The 23179-nt window shown below is 39.2% G+C and overlaps 1 protein-coding gene across 1 annotated transcript in view; it reads right to left on the bottom strand.

Moving 5' to 3' along the window:
- CEP41 (centrosomal protein 41) overlaps window positions 1-23179 on the bottom strand; it is a 230407-nt gene that overhangs the window by 95025 nt on the left and 112203 nt on the right. Inside the window, exons 4-5 of the mRNA XM_053716382.1 lie at window positions 17908-17969; window positions 17381-17453 (exon numbers count right to left, since the gene is read on the bottom strand). Of these exons, the coding sequence (XP_053572357.1) occupies window positions 17381-17453; window positions 17908-17969 (135 nt within the window). The remainder of the gene's footprint in view (window positions 1-17380; window positions 17454-17907; window positions 17970-23179) is intronic.

Genomic DNA, 23179 nt, shown 5'->3' with positions numbered 1-23179 from the left:
GATCTCCCGTGAGGAAAACCATTGCATTCAATAGGTGATACTCCCTTCACATCCCTCTGACATTCACTGTACTCTGAGAGGAATCGGGCTTCAAAATGCTGAGAAGCGCATATCAGCGTAGAATCTAAGCACAAATTTACTTCACCACCTCCATAGGAGGCAAAGTTTGTAAAACTGAATTGCGGGTGTGGTGAAGGGTGTATTTATAGGCATTTTGAGGTTTGGGAAACTTTGCACCTCCTGGTAGGATTGTATATCCCATACGTCACTAGCTCATGGACTCTTGCCAATTACATGAAAGAAACTAAAACTTACCAGGATAGGCTCAATGACCTAAATATGTATAGCTTAGAGGAGAGAAGGGAAAGAGGTGATATAATAGCAACTTTCAAGTACGTTAAAGGGCTTAGTAAAAATGAGGTTGTGGGTATTTTACATAAAATGGAAAATTCAAGAACAAGGGGTCATGATCTCAAGCTGAAGGGCAGTAGATTCAGGAGTAATTTGAGGAAGCTTCTTTACAGAAAGAGTGATTGATTTATGGAATAAACTTCCTCGAGGTAGTAGCAACAAACACTGTGGGGGACTTTAAAAATGCCTGGGTCAAGCATAATACTGTCCTACGAACTAGATACGTTTATACTGTTAGGTAATATCGGGCAGACTTGCTGGGCCTATGGCTCTTATCTGCCGTCAATATCTATGTTTCTATAAGACACGCTGAAATGAATACATTTCATTGCATGACCACAGAGTATTCAGGTATACCTTACAATACACAGCATTATCACAGAGTATTCAGGTATACCTTACAATACACAGCATTATCACAGAGTATTCAGGTATTCCCAACAATACACATCATTATCACAAAGTATTCAGGTATTCCCTACAATACACAACATTATCACAGAGTATTCAGGTATTCCCTACAATACACAGCATTATCACAGAATAGTCAGGTATTCCCTACAATACACGGCATTATAACAGAGTATTCAGGTATTTCCTACAATACACGGCATGACCACAGAGTATTCAGGTATTCCTTACAATACACAACATTATCACAGAGTATTCAGGTATTCCCTACAATACACAGCATTATCACAGAATAGTCAGGTATTCCCTACAATACACGGCATTATCACAGAGTATTCAGGTATTCCCTACAATACACGGCATGACCACAGACTATTTAGGTATTCCTTACAATACATAGATTATCACAGAGTATTCAGGTATTCCCTACAATACACAGCATTATCACAGAATATTCAGGTATTCCTTACAATACACAGCATTATCACAGAGTATTCAGGTATTCCTTACAATACACAGCATTATCACAGAGTATTCAGGTATTCCTTACAATACACAGCATTATCACAGAGTATTCAGGTATTCCCTACAATACACATCATTATCAGAGTATTCAGGTATACCGTACAATACACATCATTATCACGGAGTATTCAGGTAGACCGTACAGTACACATCATTATCACAGAGTATTCAGGTAGACCGTACAGTACACATCATTATCACAGAGTATTCAGGTATTCCTTACAATACATAGATTATCACAGAGTATTCAGGTATTCCCTACAATACACAGCATTATCACAGAATATTCAGGTATTCCTTACAATACACAGCATTATCACAGAGTATTCAGGTATTCCCTACAATACACATCATTATCAGAGTATTCAGGTATTCCTTACAATACACAGCATTATCACAGAATATTCAGGTATTCCTTACAATACACATCATTATCACAGAGTATTCAGGTATTCCCTACAATACACAGCATTATCACAGAGTATTCAGGTATTCCTTACAATACACAGCATTATCACAGAGTATTCAGGTATACCTTACAATACACATCATTATCACAGAGTATTCAGGTATACTGTACAATACACAGCATTATCACAGAGTATTCAGGTATTCCTTACAATACACAGCATTATCACAGAGTATTCAGGTATTCCCTACAATACACAACATTATCACAGAGTATTCAGGTATTCCTTACAATACACAGCATTATCACAGAGTATTCAGGTATTCCTTACAATACACAGCATTATCACAGAGTATTCAGGTATTCCCTACAATACACATCATTATCAGAGTATTCAGGTATTCCTTACAATACACAGCATTATCACAGAGTATTCAGGTATTCCTTACAATACACAGCATTATCACAGAGTATTCAGGCATTCCCTACAATACACATCATTATCAGAGTATTCATGTATTCCTTACAATACACAGCATTATCACAGAGTATTCAGGTATTCCCTACAATACACAGCATTATCACAGAGTATTCAGGTATTCCTTACAATACACAGCATTATCACAGAGTATTCAGGTATTCCTTACAATACACAGCATTATCAAAGAGTATTCAGGTATTCCCTACAATACAAATCATTATCAGAGTATTCAGGTATTCCTTACAATACACAGCATTATCACACAGTATTCAGGTATACCGTACAATACACATCATCACAGAGTATTCAGGTATACCGTACAATACACATCATTATCACAGAGTATTCAGGTATACCGTACAGTACACATCATTATCAGAGTATTCAGGTATTCCTTACAATACACAGCATTATCAGAGTATTCAGGTATTCCCTACAATACACAGCATTATCATAGATTATTCAGGTATTCCTTACAATACACAGCATTATCACAGAGTATTCAGGTATTCCCTACAATACACAGCATTATCGCAGAATATTCAGGTATTCCTTACAATACACATCATCACAGAGTATTCAGGTATTCCCTACAATACACAGCATTATCACAGAGTATTCAGGTATACCGTACAGTACACAGCATTATCAGAGTATTCAGGTATTCCTTACAATACACAGCATTATCACAGAGTATTCAGGTATTCCCTACAATACACAGCATTATAACAGAGTATTCAAGTATTCCCTACAATACACAGCATTATCACAGAATATTCAGGTGTTCCCTACAATACACAGCATTATCACAGAGTATTCAGGTATTCCCTACAATACACATTATCACTGAGTATTCAAGTATTCCCTACAATACACAGCATTATCACAGAGTATTTAGGTATTCCTTACAATACACAGCATTATCACAGAGTATTCAGGTATTCCCTACAATACACATCATTATCACAGAGTATTCAGGTATTCCCTACAATACACAGCATTATCAGAGTATTCAGGTATTCCTTACAATACACAGCATTATCACAGAGTATTCAGGTATTCCTTACAATACACAGCATTATCACAGAGTATTCAGGCATTCCCTACAATACACATCATTATCAGAGTATTCATGTATTCCTTACAATACACAGCATTATCACAGAGTATTCAGGTATTCCCTACAATACACAGCATTATCACAGAGTATTCAGGTATTCCTTACAATACACAGCATTATCACAGAGTATTCAGGTATTCCTTACAATACACAGCATTATCAAAGAGTATTCAGGTATTCCCTACAATACAAATCATTATCAGAGTATTCAGGTATTCCTTACAATACACAGCATTATCACACAGTATTCAGGTATACCGTACAATACACATCATTATCACAGAGTATTCAGGTATACCGTACAGTACACATCATTATCAGAGTATTCAGGTATTCCTTACAATACACAGCATTATCAGAGTATTCAGGTATTCCCTACAATACACAGCATTATCATAGATTATTCAGGTATTCCTTACAATACACAGCATTATCACAGAGTATTCAGGTATTCCCTACAATACACAGCATTATCGCAGAATATTCAGGTATTCCTTACAATACACATCATCACAGAGTATTCAGGTATTCCCTACAATACACAGCATTATCACAGAGTATTCAGGTATACCGTACAGTACACAGCATTATCAGAGTATTCAGGTATTCCTTACAATACACAGCATTATCACAGAGTATTCAGGTATTCCCTACAATACACAGCATTATAACAGAGTATTCAAGTATTCCCTACAATACACAGCATTATCACAGAATATTCAGGTGTTCCCTACAATACACAGCATTATCACAGAGTATTCAGGTATTCCCTACAATACACATTATCACTGAGTATTCAAGTATTCCCTACAATACACAGCATTATCACAGAGTATTTAGGTATTCCTTACAATACACAGCATTATCACAGAGTATTCAGGCATTCCCTACAATACACATCATTATCACAGAGTATTCAGGAATTCCCTACAATACACAGCATTATCACAGAGTATTCAGGTATTCCCTACAATACACAACATTATCACAGAGTATTCAGGTATTCCTTACAATACACAGCATTATCACAGAGTATTCAGGTATTCCTTACAATACACAGCATTATCACAGAGTATTCAGGTATTCCCTACAATACACATCATTATCAGAGTATTCAGGTATTCCTTACAATACACAGCATTATCACAGAGTATTCAGGTATTCCTTACAATACACAGCATTATCACAGAGTATTCAGGTATTCCTTACAATACACAGCATTATCACAGAGTATTCAGGCATTCCCTACAATACACAGCATTATCACAGAGTATTCAGGTATTCCTTACAATACACATCATTATTAGAGTATTCAGGTATTCCTTACAATACACAGCATTATCACAGAGTATTCAGGTATTCCCTACAATACACATCATTATCAGAGTATTCAGGTATTCCTTATAATACACAGCATTATCACAGAGTATTCAGGTATTCCTTACAATACACAGCATTATCACAGAGTATTCAGGCATTCCCAATAATACACATCATTATTAGAGTATTCAGGTATTCCTTACAATACACAGCATTATCACAGAGTATTCAGGTATTCCCTACAATACACATCATTATCACAGAGTATTCAGGTATTCCTTACAATACACAGCATTATCACAGAGTATTCAGGTATTCCTTACAATACACAGCATTATCACAGAGTATTCAGGTATTCCTTACAATACACAGCATTATCACAGAGTATTCAGGTATTCCCTACAATACACATCATTATCAGAGTATTCAGGTATTCCTTACAATACACAGCATTATCACAGAGTATTCAGGTATTCCCTACAATACACAGCATTATCACAGAGTATTCAGGTATACCGTACAGTACACATCATTATCACAGAGTATTCAGGTATTCCTTACAATACACAGCATTATCAGAGTATTCAGGTATTCCCTACAATACACAGCATTATCACAGAATATTCAGGTATTCCTTACAATACACATCATTATCACAGAGTATTCAGGTATTCCCTACAATACACAGCATTATCACAGAGTATTCAGGTATACCTTACAATACACAGCATTATCACAGAGTATTCAGGTATACTAGTGTACAATACACATCATTATCACAGAGTATTCAGGTATTTCTTACAATACACAGCATTATCACAGAGTATTCAGGTATACTAGTGTACAATACACATCATTATCACAGAGTATTCAGGTATTCCTTACAATACACAGCATTATCACAGAGTATTCAGGTATTCTTTACAATACACAGCATTATCACAGAGTATTCAGGTATTCCTTACAATACACAGCATTATCACAGAGTATTCAGGTATTCCTTACAAAACACAGCATTATCACAGAGTATTTAGGTATTCCTTACAATACACAGCATGATCACAGTGTATTCAGGTATTCCTTACAATACACAGCATTATCACAGAGTATTCAGGTATTCCTTACAATACACAGCATGACCACAGAGTATTCAGGTATTCCCTACAATACACGGCATTATCACAGAATATTCAGGTATTCCTTACAATACACATCATTATAACAGAGTATTCAGGTATTCCCTACAATACACAGCATTATCACCTAATATTCAGGTATTCCTTACAATACACAGCATTATCACAGAGTATTCAGGTATTCCCTACAATACACATCATTATCAGAGTATTCAGGTATTCCTTACAATACACAGCATTATCACAGAGTATTCAGGTATTCCTTACAATACACATCATTATCAGAGTATTCAGGTATTCCTTACAATACACATCATTATCAGAGTATTCAGGTATTCCTTACAATACACATCATTATCAGAGTATTCAGGTATTCCTTACAATACACATTATTCAGGTATTCCTTACAATACACAGCATTATCACAGAGTATTCAGGTATTCTTTACAATACACAGCATTATCACAGAGTATTCAGGTATTCTTTACAATACACAGCATTATCACAGAGTATTCAGGTATTCCTTACAATACACAGCATTATCACAGAGTATTCAGGTATTCCTTACAATACACAGCATTATCACAGAGTATTCAGGTATACCGTACAATAAAAAAGGTTAAATATGAGAGCAGGGTGAATCACCAAACTCCTGAAAGACCTAAAGGTCCCTAATATAGGTCAGAAACTAGTGATACAAAATAACAGAAGACAGGAGCGCTTGAAGCTGAAGGTGAATTAACTCTAAACGTGAATTATTAAATACGATAAAACCAGGTATATCCTATAATTCGCTAGTGGTATATCCTAGTAGAATAAAGGTGCTAATCAAAAACAAAATCAAAATTAATTCAAGGTGCCATTCTTCCTTCCCAAGATACATAAGAATCTGACTCGACCACCGGGTAGACCGATTATTTCGGGTATAGGGGCATTATCCTCGAATCTTTCACAGTACGTTGATACCTATTTACAGAAATTTGTTAAGAAACTAGACTCATATTTAAGAGACTCGACGCAAGTCCTCAATATTTTAGAACAGTTAGACTGGCATGACAATCTCATTTTAGTTACTGGAGACATAACTTCATTATATACTATAATAGATCATGAGAAGGGTATTAAGGCTATTAAGAAATATTTAGACACTGATCCAGACATGAAGTCAGAGCAAAAAGATTTTTTACTAAAGAGCATAGCTTTTATATTGAAAAATAATTATTTTATGTATAACGACAAGTTTTATCTACAGATAGAGGGTACCGCTATGGGCACGAGGTTCGCACCAAGTTACGCCAAGCTGTTTGTTGGCAGCTGGGAAGAGTCTTTTTTCCAGGATGGCGACTATGGTGCGAACCTCGTGCTCTATAGGAGGTAAATCGATGATGTCCTGATAATATGGCGGAGGTCTGAAGTAGAGGTACTAAATTTGTTTACTGACATGAATGCCAACAATATGGGTATGCATTTTACATTTGATTATAGTAAGGAAAGAGTTGTTTTCTTAGACTTAGAAATTATGGCTATTAACAAGAGTTTGGAAACAAGGACACATTTTAAGGAGGTGGACTCCAACAATTTTATACATGCCAATAGTTGCCACCTCCAACAATGGAAGGACAATATCCCTGTTGGCCAAAGTCTGAGAGTAAGAAAGAACTGTTCCAGACTCTCAGATTTTGAGAATCAAATTAAGGATAGGGGATATAATGATGAGGTTGTAAATAGGGCCGTGAATAGGGCAAGGGAGACAGATAGGGGATCACTCCTTTCATATAAACAAAAACACCCCAATGAAAATACAGAAAAGATCAATGTCCCATTTATTATGGAATATAACATTGACCATGGCATTATGAGAAAGATTTTAAATAAACATTGGTCCATACTTAAAGCTGATCCCATATTGGGAAGTTCACTCCCAGATAAACCCAGAATGATTTTCAGAAAAACAAAAAACTTTAAATCCATTCTGGCACCCAGTGCTCGAAATGGAAATAAAAAACTATGCTCCACACAAAAGAATTTATATGGAGAAAAGATATCCGGTTTCTTTCCCTGCTATTCCTGTAAGGCGTGTAAGCATAGCGATAAAAGAAGTGTTATAAATTTGCATAAGTTAGGAGATGAAATTATCATTAAGGAATGCATCAGGTGCTCAACCAAAGGGGTAGTCTATGTTATTAAATGCACATGTAATTTGGTGTATTTTGGAGAGACCAAGAGAATGATAAGAGATAGAATAAGGGAACACCTCCTATGCATTGAGAAAGGAGTTGAGGACACTAATCTATAAGCACTTTAAACAAATACATAATGGGAACACAAAAGATTTAAAATACTGGGGGATAATGCATGTCAAGCAGAATTGGAGAGGAGGAAACAGAAAAATTCCTAAAACTAAAAGAGGCTGAATTTATATACAAGTATGATACACTATATCCTGCTGGTCTAAACTCTGAGTTGGGCATCTCCCCTTTTTTATTAGACTAGTTAATGTCGTTACTGGTTAGACTAAGATAATACTAACTTTTAAGTCCCCTATATTTATTTGTTTTAGCTCTGTTTTATATATGTATATTGTATTTTCTCAGTGTCAGCTCATGACATATTATAGTTATGCTGCTGGTAAACAATGTTAATGTATGTAATTTAGTACATTTATCTTCTAATTTTATTATTTTATATATCAAATCATTTATTTATTATTATGAAATATATTGTATAGGATTGGTTGCCTCACTATTTAGGTTTGCCAATACCACCTTAAATATTGAAAAAGAATTTTTGCAATTCAAGATCATTTCCACCTTTAGAAACTACTAATGAACTTTGGACCAATGAGATTTGGGATACACCTTTAAAAAGGTGCATATGCTGTGACTAACTCATCTTGAAAAAGCCCTGTATAGGGAGAAACGCGTTGATGAAGTCACAACTATAGTTATTCTATTTACATTCTAAGCTGGAGCTACACTCGTGAGTGTGAATTGCTGCAGGAAATCGTTACCCTTTGTACAATTGAAAATTGGCAATCGTTAGCTGTGCTGGCAGAGACTGACAGTATTGGCAACAAGGTCGGCATAGTCTGACAAGGGTACTACTGCACAGAACTTTATCGCAGAGTGAAATCAGAGCCCCTCCGTTTGGGGATTGGACAAAGCTACTTTATCTATACATCACTCCTTCAAAGGTATCTTGCATGTTGGTAGACACTTAAGAGCAGATACTTTAGTACCGAAAATTACAGTTACCTTCCGAAGCCGCTCCGACAAAGGACCAATCAGGAGGCTGATCCAGGACAGCGCCCATAAAGGTGACGTCACCCCGCTACGGCGGTAACTTTGATTACAGAGACTTCAGAGCACACAGTGTGGGGGTAAGCCTGCGGTTGATCGCTTTCTGAGAGTATTGACTCTGGAAATCACTCATGTTAACTTTCTAACTTGAACTGAAATTAGTTCCACTGGTCCACATTAACGGATCTTCCTATATACATAGCTCTATTTTTAACGGAGACGTCCGTTAGTTTTATGTATTTATAGATAAGAATTCTTAATACTATCCTTTTGTGTTTTATTATGTATATTAAATTGGCATAGCCCCTTTTTATATATGTAAGATTTGGTCTTCTTTTTTAACCATTAGTATCTTAACATATTTAGAACACTAGTGCACTATTTAAAGGGATACACCTGGTACTTTGAAGTAATTTTGTTTTTGTTTTTGATTAGCACCTTTATTCTACTAGGATATACCACTAGCGAATTATAGGATATACCTGGTTTTATCGCACTTAATAATTCACGTTTAGAGTTAATTCACCTTCAGCTTCAAGCGCTCCTGTCTTCTGTTATACCGTACAATACACATCATTATCACAGAGTATTCAGGTATTCCTTACAATACACAGCATTATCAGAGTATTCAGGTATTCCCTACAATACAAAGCATTATCACAGAGTATTCAGGTATTCCTTACAATACACAGCATTATCACCGAGTATTCAGGTATTCCTTACAATACACATCACTATCAGAGTATTCAGGTATTCCTTACAATACACAGCATTATCACAGAGTATTCAGGTATTCCCTACAATACACATCATTATCAGAGTATTCAGGTATTCCTTACAATACACAGCATTATCACCGAGTATTCAGGTATTCCTTACAATACACAGCATTATCACCGAGTATTCAGGTATACCGTACAATACAAATCATTATCACAGAGTATTCAGGTATTCCTTACAATACACAGCATTATCAGAGTATTCAGGTATTCCTTACAATACACAGCATTATCAGAGTATTCAGGTATTCCCTACAATACACAGCATTATCACAGAGTATTCAGGTATTCCTTACAATACACATCATTATCACAGAGTATTCAGGTATTCCCTACAATACACATCATTATCAGAGTATTCAGGTATTCCTTACAATACACAGCATTATCACAGAGTATTCAGGTATTCCTTACAATACACAGCATTATCACAGAGTATTCAGGTATTCCCTAAAAAACAGAATTTATGCTTACCTGATAAATTACTTTCTCCAACGGTGTGTCCGGTCCACGGCGTCATCCTTACTTGTGGGAATATCTCTTCCCCAACAGGAAATGGCAAAGAGTCCTAGCAAAGCTGGCCATATAGTCCCTCCTAGGCTCCGCCCACCCCAGTCATTCGACCGACGGACAGGAGGAAAAAAATAGGAGAAACCATAGGGTGCCGTGGTGACTGTAGTTAGAGAAAATAATTCATCAGACCTGATTAAAAAAACCAGGGCGGGCCGTGGACCGGACACACCGCTGGAGAAAGTAATTTATCAGGTAAGCATAAATTCTGTTTTCTCCAACATTGGTGTGTCCGGTCCACGGCGTCATCCTTACTTGTGGGAACCAATACCAAAGCTTTAGGACACGGATGAAGGGAGGGAGCAAATCAGGTTACCTAAACGGAAGGCACCACGGCTTGCAAAACCTTTCTCCCAAAAATAGCCTCCGAAGAAGCAAAAGTATCAAATTTGTAAAATTTGGTAAAAGTGTGCAGTGAAGACCAAGTCGCTGTCTTACATATCTGATCAACAGAAGCCTCGTTCTTGAAGGCCCATGTGGAAGCTACAGCCCTAGTGGAGTGAGCTGTGATTCTTTCAGGAGGCTGCCGTCCGGCAGTCTCATAAGCCAATCGGATGATGCTTTTAAGCCAAAAGGAAAGAGAGGTAGAAGTTGCTTTTTGACCTCTCCTTTTACCAGAATAGACGACAAACAGAGAAGAAGTTTGTCTGAACTCTTTTGTAGCTTCTAAGTAGAATTTTAGAGCACGGACTACATCTAAATTGTGTAGCAAACGTTCCTTCTTTGAAACTGGATTCGGACACAAAGAAGGTACAACTATCTCCTGATTAATATTTTTGTTGGAAACAACCTTTGGTAGAAAACCAGGCTTAGTACGCAAAACAACCTTATCTGAATGGAACACCAGATAGGGCGGAGTACACTGTAGAGCAGATAACTCAGAAACTCTTCTAGCAGAAGAAATAGCAACCAAAAACAAAACTTTCCAAGATAACAACTTAATATCTATGGAATGTAAAGGTTCAAACGGAACCCCTTGAAGAACTGAAAGAACTAGATTTAAACTCCAGGGAGGAGTCAAAGGTCTGTAAACAGGCTTGATCCTAACCAAAGCCTGAACAAATGCTTGAACATCTGGCACAACTGCCAGTCGTTTGTGTAGTAAGACAGATAAAGCAGAAATCTGTCCCTTTAGAGAACTCGCAGATAATCCTTTATCCAAACCTTCTTGTAGAAAGGAAAGAATCCTAGGAATTTTTATCCTATTCCATGGGAATCCCTTGGATTCACACCAGCAGATATATCTTTTCCATATTTTATGGTAAATCTTTCTAGTTACCGGTTTTCTGGCTTGAACCAGAGTATCTATCACAGAATCTGAAAACCCACGCTTTGATAGAATCAAGCGTTCAATCTCCAAGCCGTCAGCTGGAGGGAGACCAGATTTGGATGTTCGAATGGACCCTGAACAAGAAGGTCCTCTCTCAAAGGTAGCTTCCATGGTGGAACCGATGACATATTCACCAGGTCTGCATACCAAGTCCTGCGTGGCCACGCAGGAGCTATCAAGATCACTGAGGCCCTCTCCTGTTTGATCCTGGCTACCAGCCTGGGAATGAGAGGAAACGGTGGAAACACATAAGCTAGGTTGAAGGTCCAAGGCGCTACTAGTGCATCCACTAGAGTCGCCTTGGGATCCCTGGATCTGGACCCGTAGCAAGGAACCTTGAAGTTCTGACGAGACGCCATCAGATCCATATCTGGAATGCCCCATAGTTGCGTCAACTGGGCAAAGATCTCCGGGTGGAGTTCCCACTCCCCCGGATGGAATGTCTGACGACTCAAATAATCCGCTTCCCAGTTTTCCACACCTGGAATGTGGATCGCAGATAGGTGGCAGGAGTGATTCTCCGCCCATTGTATTATTTTGGTCACTTCTTTCATCGCCAGGGAACGCCTTGTTCCCCCCTGATGATTGATATACGCAACAGTCGTCATGTTGTCTGATTGGAATCTTATGAATCTGGCCTTTGCTAGCTGAGGCCAAGCCCTGAGAGCATTGAATATCGCTCTTAGTTCCAGAATGTTTATCGGGAGAAGAGACTCTTCCTGAGACCATAGTCCCTGAGCTTTCAGGGATTCCCAGACCGCGCCCCAGCCCACTAGGCTGGCGTCAGTCGTGACGATGACCCACTCTGGTCTGCGGAAGCTCATTCCCTGGGACAGGTGATCCTGGGTTAGCCACCAACGGAGTGAGTCTCTGGTCTTCTGATCTACTTGAATCACTGGAGACAAGTCTGTATAGTCCCCATTCCACTGTTTCAGCATGCACAGTTGTAATGGTCTTAGATGAATTCGCGCAAAAGGAACTATGTCCATTGCTGCAACCATCAATCCTACTACTTCCATGCACTGAGCTACGGAAGGACGAGGAATAGAATGAAGAACTTGACAAGCGTTTAGAAGTTTTGACTTTCTGACTTCTGTCAAGAAAATCCTCATTTCTAAGGAATCTATTATTGTTCCCAAGAAGGGAACTCTTGTCGACGGAGACAGGGAACTTTTTTCTATGTTCACCTTCCATCCGTGAGATCTGAGAAAGGCCAGAACGATGTCTGAGTGAGCCTTTGCCTTTGAAAGAGACGACACTTGTATTAGAATGTCGTCCAAGTACGGTACTACTGCAATGCCCCTTGGTCTTAGAACCGCTAGAAGGGATCCGAGTACCTTTGTGAAAATCCTTGGAGCAGTGGCTAACCCGAATGGGAGGGCCACAAACTGGTAATGTTTGTCCAGAAAGGCGAACCTTAGGAACTGATGATGTTCTTTGTAGATAGGGATATGTAGATACGCATCCTTTAGATCCACGGTAGTCATAAATTGACCTTCCTGGATTGTGGGTAGAATCGTTCGAATGGTTTCCATCTTGAACGATGGTACTCTAAGAAATTTGTTTAGGATCTTTAAATCCAGGATTGGTCTGAAAGTTCCCTCTTTTTTGGGAACTACAAACAGATTTGAGTAAAATCCCATTCCTTGTTCCGCCGTTGGAACTGGGTGTATCACTCCCATCTTTAACAGGTCTTCTACACAATGTAAGAATGCCTGTCTCTTTATTTGGTTTGAGGATAAGTGAGACATGTGGAACCTTCCCCTTGGGGGTAGTTCCTTGAATTCCAGGAGATAACCTTGAGAAACTATTTCTAGCGTCCAGGGATCCTGAACATCTCTTGCCCAAGCCTGAGCAAAGAGAGAGAGTCTGCCCCCCACTAGATCCGGTCCCGGATCGGGGGCTACTCCTTCATGCTGTTTTGTTAGCAGCGGCAGGCTTCTTGGCCTGCTTACCCTTGTTCCAGCCTTGCATCGGTTTCCAGGCTGGTTTAGTCTGTGAGGTATTACCCTCTTGCTTAGAGGATGCAGAATTAGAGCCCGGTCCGTTCCTGAAATTACGAAAGGAACAAAAATTAGACTTATTCTTGGCTTTGAAAGGCCTATCTTGTGGGAGGGCGTGGCCCTTACCCCCAGTGATGTCTGAGATAATCTCTTTCAATTCTGGTCCAAAGAGAGTTTTACCCTTGAAGGGGATATTAAGCAATTTTGTCTTGGATGATACATCCGCTGACCAAGACTTTAGCCAAAGCGCTCTGCGCGCCACAATTGCAAACCCTGAATTTTTCGCCGCTAATCTAGCTATTTGCAAAGCGGCATCTAAAATAAAAGAGTTAGCCAACTTAAGTGCGTGAACTCTGTCCATAACCTCCTCATATGGAGTCTCTCTACTGAGCGACTTTTCTAGTTCCTCGAACCAGAACCGCGCTGCTGTAGTGACAGGAACAATGCACGAAATGGGTTGAAGAAGGTAACCTTGCTGTACAAAAATCTTTTTAAGCAAACCCTCCAATTTTTTATCCATAGGATCTTTGAAAGCACAATTATCCTCGATAGGAATAGTAGTGCGCTTGTTTAGAGTAGAAACTGCCCCCTCGACCTTAGGGACTGTCTGCCATAAGTCCTTTCTGGGGTCGACCATAGGAAATAATTCCTTAAATATAGGAGGGGGAACAAAAGGTATGCCGGGCTTCTCCCATTCCTTATTCACTATGTCCGCCACCCGCTTGGGTATAGGAAAAGCGTCGGGGTGCACCGGAACCTCTAGGAACTTGTCCATCTTGCATAATTTTTCTGGAATGACCAGGTTGTCACAAACATCCAGAGTAGATAACACCTCCTTAAGCAGTGCGCGGAGATGTTCTAATTTAAATTTAAATGTCACAACATCAGGTTCAGCCTGTTGGGAAATTTTTCCTGAATCTGAAATTTCCCCATCTGACAAAACCTCCCTCATGGCCCCTTCAGATTGGTGTGAGGGTATGACAGAACAATTATCATCAGCGCCCTCCTGCTCTTCAGTGTTTAAAACAGAGCAATCGCGCTCTCTCTGATATGCAGGCATTTTGGATAAAATATTTGCTATGGAGTTATCCATTACAGCCGTCAATTGTTGCATGGTAATAAGCATTGGCGCGCTAGAAGTACTAGGGGCCTCCTGTGTGGGCAAAACTGGTGTAGACACAGAAGGAGATGATGTAGAACCATGTCTACTCCCTTCATCTGATGAATCATCTTGGGCAACTTCATTATCTGTGACAGTACTGTCCTTACTTTGTTTGGACGCTTTGGCACAATTATCACATAATTTAGAAGGGGGAGACACATTGACTTTCATACATATAGAACATAGCTTATCTGAAGGCAGAGACATGTTAAACAGGCTTAAACTTGTCAGTAAAACAGAAAAAACGTTTTAAAACAAAACCGTTACTGTCTCTTTAAATTTTAAACAGAGCACACTTTATTACTGAATATGTGAAAAAATATGAAGGAATTGTTCAAATTCCAATTTACCAAAATGTCACCACAGTGTCTTAAAGCATTAAAAGTATTGCACACCAATTTTCAGAGCTTTAACCCTTAAAATAACGAAACCGGAGCCGGTTACAGTTTTAACCCCTCTACAGTCCCAGCTACAGCCTTTTCTGCGACTTTACCAAGCCCAGAGGGGAATACGATACCAAATGACGCCTTCTAGGAACTTTTCCAACTATCTTCAGGTCCTCACACATGCATCTGCATGTCTTGCTCTCAAAAACAACTGCGCAGTAATGGCGCGAAAATGAGGCTCAGCCTACAACTGGGAAGGCCCTTCCTGACTGGAAAAGGTGTCTAACATAGTGCCCGACGTTAAAAAACGTTCCCCAAGTTTATAAGTGTGAAATACCAGCATAAACATGTATAAAATGCCCAAATAAAGCAATCGATTTTGCCCATAAAAGTGTCTACCAGTTTTATAGCCCATATTAAGCCCTTTATTCTGCTTGAGACTAAGAAAATGGCTTACCGGTCCCCATGAGGGGAAAAGACAGCCTTCCAGCATTACACAGTCTTGTTAGAAATATGGCTAGTCATACCTTAAGCAGAAAAGTCTGCTAACTGTTTCCCCCAACTGAAGTTACTTCATCTCAACAGTCCTATGTGGAAACAGCAATCGATTTTAGTTACTGTCTGCTAAAATCATCTTCCTCTCACAAACAGAATTCTTCATCTTTTTCTGTTTCAGAGTAAATAGTACATACCAGCACTATTTTAAAATAACAAACTCTTGATAGTAGAATAAAAAACTACAACTAAACACCACATACTCTTAACCATCTCCGTGGAGATGTTGCCTGTGCAACGGCAAAGAGAATGACTGGGGTGGGCGGAGCCTAGGAGGGACTATATGGCCAGCTTTGCTGGGACTCTTTGCCATTTCCTGTTGGGGAAGAGATATTCCCACAAGTAAGGATGACGCTGTGGACCGGACACACCAATGTTGGAGAAATACACATCATTATGTTTATTCAGGTATTCCTTACAATACACAGCATTATCAGAGTATTCAGGTATTCCTTACAATACACATCATTATCACAGAGTATTCAGGTATTCCCTACAATACACAGCATTATCACAGAGTATTCAGGTATTCCCTACAATACACAGCATTATCACAGAGTATTCAGGTATTCCCTACAATACACATTATCACAGAGTATTCAGGTATTCCCTACAATACACAGCATTATCACAGAGTATTCAGGTATTCCCTACAATACACAGCATTATCACAGAGTATTTAGGTATTCCCTACAATACACAGCATTATCACAGAGTATTAAGGTATTCCCTACAATACACAGCATTATCACAGAGTATTCAGGTATTCCCTACAATACACAGCATTATCACAGAGTATTCAGGTATTCCCTACAATACACATTATCACAGAGTATTCAGGTATTCCCTACAATACACATTATCACAGAGTATTCAGGTATTCCCTACAATACACAGCATTATCACAGAGTATTCAGGTATTCCCTACAATACACAGCATTATCACAGAGTATTCAGGTATTCCCTACAATACACAGCATTATCACAGAGTATTCAGGTATTCCCTACAATACACAGCATTATCACAGAGTATTCAGGTATTCCCTACAGTACACAGCATTATCACAGAGTATTCAGGTATTCCCTACAATACACATTATCACAGAGTATTCAGGTATTCCCTACAATACACAGCATTATCACAGAGTATTCAAGTATTCCCTACAATACACAGCATTATCACAGAGTATTCAGGTATTCCCTACAATACACAGCATTATCACAGAGTATTCAGGTATTCCCTACAATACACAGCATTATCACAGAGTATTCAGGTATTCCCTACAATACACAGCATTATCAGAGTATTCAGTTATTCCCTACAATACACAGCATTATCACAGAGTATTCAGGTATTCCCTACAATACACAGCATTATCACAGAGTATTCAGGTATACCGTACAATACACAGCATTATCACAGAGTATTCAGGTATTCCTTACAATACACAGCATTATCACAGAGTATTCAGGTATTCCTTACCTCCCAACATCTGCAGCCTCTCGGTTTCTATGTCATCTTCATTCTCTTCTGATAAAGATGCCACCTGAAGGACCTGTAGACCGCACAGTGACAAGGCATCATTTGGTACCTAGATTATTTATAAACCTCTAACCCTCAGTCCCTGAGGGTAGTACTGGGTGCTGGACAGAAGTACTTGGAGTATTGTACAAATGTTTTTGGAACTGGGAGATACATACCCTTGGAATGATATTATTTGTTTATAACAAGACTGGGTAAGTCTTTAGGTTAAAATATACATATCCAGCACAAAGTATTCCCACTGGAGTTTAGGATTAAAGATAAGAATGTGCCAATGACAATGGTGCACTTTGCATGTCTAATACTATTGACGACTAGTGTGGGTAGGAAATGTAAACTATAGATTATCTTTATTTTTATACAAAACAAGGGACTTTTTGCGTCTACATCAGCAACTTATTTAGACCATTGCATTATATATATAGCAATAGCCACACTATAGACATAGTATAAAAGTGTATGCTCACCAGCTGGGCAAATGTGGCAACTTTAATTCTCTTAAAAAGCTCATCTTTCTTGTATCTGTAATCTGAAAACAACAAGAATAAAAATGTAAATATACAATAACTGCCTGTTATATTACTATGTGATTCAGGTGTAGGATCACGGCTAAAAGAATATGTACTTATGTATAATATTACAATCTTTCTGAACTGTTGACAATTAAATAATAATTTCGCTGGGAAACAATATTTGGGGAGACGAGACGATGGCATGTGGGTATTTTATAAGAGAAATTATACATTTAAAGTTTGAGTGAATAGGACAGCAACAAGACGAAGATAGAAATGATATCAAATACATTTTAAACACAAACAATTTACCAGTAGATAACTAGAAGATCCATCGAGTGCACCCAGGGCCGCCACTAGAAATTTTGGGGCCCCTGACTTAACCATTGATCAGGCCCCCCCCCCCTCCTTTGACATGTGCAATTTTTGACCAAGTGACTAAAAAGTATATGCACTTTATTCTTAAGTGTCTATTTAAACTTGGAAATGTTGTAAAGGTAGTAACATACACAGACACACTCATACACTAAAACACACTCACACATAAGGATTCACATATAGACACTCTAGCAGACACGCAAAGAAACACACTCAGACACAGACACTTAGCACTTGTTTACATTGACCTGACAAGTAATGAGGTAAACTAAAGTTTTGTAAAAAAAAAAAAAAAAAAAAAAAAAAAAAAAAAAAAAAAAAGATTTAGAAAACAAAATATGGAGTTCTGATTATCTTTTTGTAAAGGAAGATGCCAACTAAATGATGACAACAGCATGCAGTGGCTGAAAGGAAGGGCCCTGAGCTGCCTAAACAATAATTTAAAGGTTAAATGGTAGATTGGTGACTTCCGGAAAGGTCTCATTAGTCTCAAAGTCTGTAGAAAGATGTGAATATAGGAACAGACAATACACACACACAAACTCAAACTTGCACATACACCCAACGGAAACACCGACAGAGACAGCCTCAGAAAACACACAAAGACACACACACACACACAAACTTGCACATACACCCAAGGAAACACCGACAGAAACAGCCTCAGAAAACACACACTGAGACATCCACAGAAAACACACAAAGACATACACACACACTCACAGAGACACCCATAGAAAACACGCACCCTCACAGAGACATCTACAGAAAACACAGACATACATACATACACACACACCCTCACCGAGACATCCACAGAAAACACAGACATACACACCCACCCTCAGAGGCATCCAGAGAAAATACACAAAGACAACATACACACATCCTCACAGAGACACCCATAGAAAAAGCTAAAAAAAATTACACAAAGACATACACACCCACCCTCACAGAGAGATCCACAGAAACAAAATACATACACACTCATAGAGACACAAAACAAAGAACAAAGACATAAACACAGACAGCCACAGAAACACTCACAGGAGGACACATTTATGCACATTGCATCCCCTAAATCAACAGTGTGCGACAAGCTACCCAAGACAAAAGCAGGTAAAATACGGAAGTATTTTAAAAGGGACATAAAGCTCAAGATTTAAATGTGCATGAATGTATCGAAATTGTCATTACACATTAGCAAAACTGCTTGTGACAGCTTCGGTGACAGTTTTTACTGTATACTATGCACATGCCCTGGGTACAAACACTACGTCTGCCCAGAAAGCATATATTATGAGTCGCTAAATCTCTAAACAATACATACCATCGCTGACTCTAGGAGCAGACATGATGTAGCGTGCAAAGGGCATATGTACATATTTTCTGTGCGCAGTAAAAGCTGCAGCAATTATAAACATTTACTAAAAGCATTAGTCTAATTTATGGGTTTACTGGGAAAAAAAATGCTTATTTTCAAAATTAAAATAGATAAAAATGCTTTCAATTTTGAGCTTTATTTTCTTTAATGGAACAAAAAAAAAATAAGATACATCCTCAGTAGATATTATTTAAAGCACCATCTATTAAGGATGCATCCGATAAGTAGGCAGCAAATCTTTGGTATTTACCTGGCTCTGCCGGACTAGAAGACTCATCAGAACTTTGCAACATTGTTAACGGATGGGATATGCTTACTGGTTATATGAAGCAGAGCGTCTCAATACGCAGGTGCAGCCCAGAAAACCTCACAAGCTTCCAAAAAGGGACAGAAATATGCCCGACTTGTCCTAGATCAGCACATTTTTCTGTTCCAGTGGACACAGACACATTGTGCTTTTTTATAAACACATTTGTATTGCTCCAGAAAAGATAATCACATAACAGACAAAGTTACTGTACAGGGTTTTCATTTCACGTGGATACAGAGCCCCAATTTACTGCTACAAAGTGGCCCTTCTAACAGGCCCAGAAAATCTTTATTTTGCACAAAAAGATTCCTGTCTGATTCAATCTCTTCTGAAGAAAAGTGTAGAAATAAGCAAAAGAAACCTGATGAGCGCTGGGAATTTAACTTCGAGGTAACAACAAACCAGCACTTGTTAGGACGACAGAATGGCACAGACTTTGTAAACAGAAGCAATTTAATGACCCGAAAAAAATATATAACTTTAGAGAGATTCTGATTTTGTGACAAATAACAAAAACACATCAATAGATTCATGCGCTGCTTCAATGTGCAAATTAAAGGGACAGTCTAGACAAAATTAAACTTTCATGATTCAGATAAGGCACCCAATTTTAAACAACTTTCCATTTTACTTTTATCATCAAATTTGCTTTGTTCTCTTGATATTCTTTATTGTAAGCTAAATATAGGAAGGCTCAAACTGATTTCTAAACCATTGAAAACCGCCTCTTATCTCAGTGCATTTGGACAGTTTATCACAGTCAGAAAGTGCTAGTTTGTGTGTACCATATAGATAACATTGTGCTCACGCCCTTGGAGTTACCTAGGAGTCAGCACTGATTGGCTAAAATGCAAGTCTGTCAAAGGCACTGAGATAAGGGGGCAGTCTGCAGAGGATTAGATACAAAGTAATCAGAGGTAAAAAGTGTATTAATATAACCGTGCTGGTTATGCAAAACTGGGGAACGGGTTATAAAGGGATTATCTATCTTTTTAAACAATAACATTTCTGGAGTAGACTGTCCCTTTAAACTGCAGCAAATCCCTTATAAACTTGTATGCAACAGGTAAAGGGACTTTGTACTCAAGAACTGTCTTCCATTTAAAACCAATATATCACATTTTTTTCAGTCAAAAATATTTTCTAAGAGAGAACCATCCATTGACCTAAAACTGAAGGCCAAACCACTCAAACAGCGGTGACGGGGCCTAAGCCCACCAAACCTCTCCCCACATGGAGGAGGAACTCTAGATTCTGATAAAATCAGAAGACAGATAGTGACATTCCTCCGCCCAGACATCTATGACTGGAGGCTATAAGGACTGAGTCAATCCTTCCCGCCTCACGAACCTACAAGTTCTTCTTGAATGCTTAGTGGAACATGAAAAACAATGATAACCTGAGCACTCAGCGCTTCCACCGAACCTGCTCAGCAGACCAGCGCCACGTGTCTGAACAGCCGTAAGACCGAACGGACCCGACAGGACCAGCCTATACCAGGGATCCTAACCGTCAATCTGCATAAACCTTCCCTCATAGGGGAAAACAAAAGATATTTTTTTAAACATAGGACTAACATGTCCAAACAACTTCCGCAGAAGTAACAAGGTATCAATCCCAGATGGTTCCCGAAGGAAACAAAAAACAAATAAAAGACATCCATAGGATACAAAATAAAATAAGGCAACCCTTAGGTTAACGCCCAAAAAAGACGCGGCCTACCCGTAACACCAGACAAACGGAGCCCCATCTTACAAAAACTGGGAAAGAACTCCATATAAAGGACAATAGGAGATTACCTCATTCCCATATGTCTAATAAGTTGTACCATTCTGACCATCAGACTGAAAATTCCCATATCTGTGAACTATAGGGTCATTCAGTGACTCAAACAGATGTCTGAGCAATACGCAAAGGCGCGCAATCCAGTACAGAAAAGCACAACACTCCGGAACAGAACCCTCAGGATACTGCGGAGGCCCAGCCCAAGGCTGAATACCCGGGAAAATAGGGAAAAAGCACATTCTCAAAGCAATAACGTCTGGACTATGCAGACGAGCAAGCGCCCACATTATCTGAAGGACGAAAACGTGCTGCAAGCTGTGGGGGGGGAACACACCACCCCGCGTGGAGGAACTATAAACTAGGTTACCCGCATGTGTAGGGGGAAGAATAAATAGGCAACTCGCTCCATGGGAGACAGGACCCCCCCAGAGGCGGATGGCTCAGCAGATCCCTGGTTCCCCAAGCCTGAGAAACCGGGTGCTCTCATATTGCATATGGAACAAGAATGGTTGACAGGAGTCAACGAGGCTACACCGGATTCATCACCGGACACAGAATCTGAATCAGATATTATAATTGTGTCGGAATAAGAGTCATCCGTAACTGTACTCATTTCAGATTCAGTCTCAGCATCAGTATCCCCCATAACTGTAAAGAGGATATAGTAATATGGACTATTCAGAAAAAAACAAAAACGGCACCTGACACCACCAATGGCTGGGGCACTCACCCCCAAATATGACCAGACCCCCGCAGACTAGAATATTCTCAGACGCCACACAGTTGGGAATGCAGAAATGGGAACAGAGCGTAACCACACACGGACACAGGGTGAACCGTATAGTCCAAAAAGCACGCCCAGCCAAAAGGCCGCGTCACTTCCAAAGGCCTCAAAGTTCCGAACCACGAGCCCATAATCCTCACACATAAGCAGGTTGAATCACATAAGAAACATAATTATAAACCCCCCTGTCCAATAGCCGACGAATAGTAGCATCGCCTCCACCATGGACTTGAGAAAAGAAAACAGGAAGCAAAGTTCGACAATGCTGATTGCTTGAGGAGCTGTTAATATGAGTCGGGATGGTTTCGTAGAAAGAAACTTCCTGTATCTCCGGACCCTAACTTTCATCCAACCCATCACTGAGAGACTGACAGGACTACTTAAAACTCCTATACAATACCGAAGAGTACTACCCTCCATAAGAGACAAAAAAGGAAAATTAAAATTCTGACACGTCTCTGCCATCCTCCTGAGATGAAAGGCAAAGAATGACTGGGGGATGAGGGGAGTGGGAGGAGTATTTAAGCCTTTGGCTGTGGTGTCTTTGCCTCCTCCTGGTGGCCAGGTTCTTATTTCCCAAAAGTAA

This window comes from Bombina bombina, chromosome 6, assembly GCF_027579735.1.
Source record: "Bombina bombina isolate aBomBom1 chromosome 6, aBomBom1.pri, whole genome shotgun sequence".
Lineage (NCBI taxonomy): Eukaryota > Metazoa > Chordata > Amphibia > Anura > Bombinatoridae > Bombina > Bombina bombina.
The sequence above is the reverse complement of the archived record's forward strand: the minus strand, read 5'-3'. Positions and strand labels throughout refer to the sequence as shown.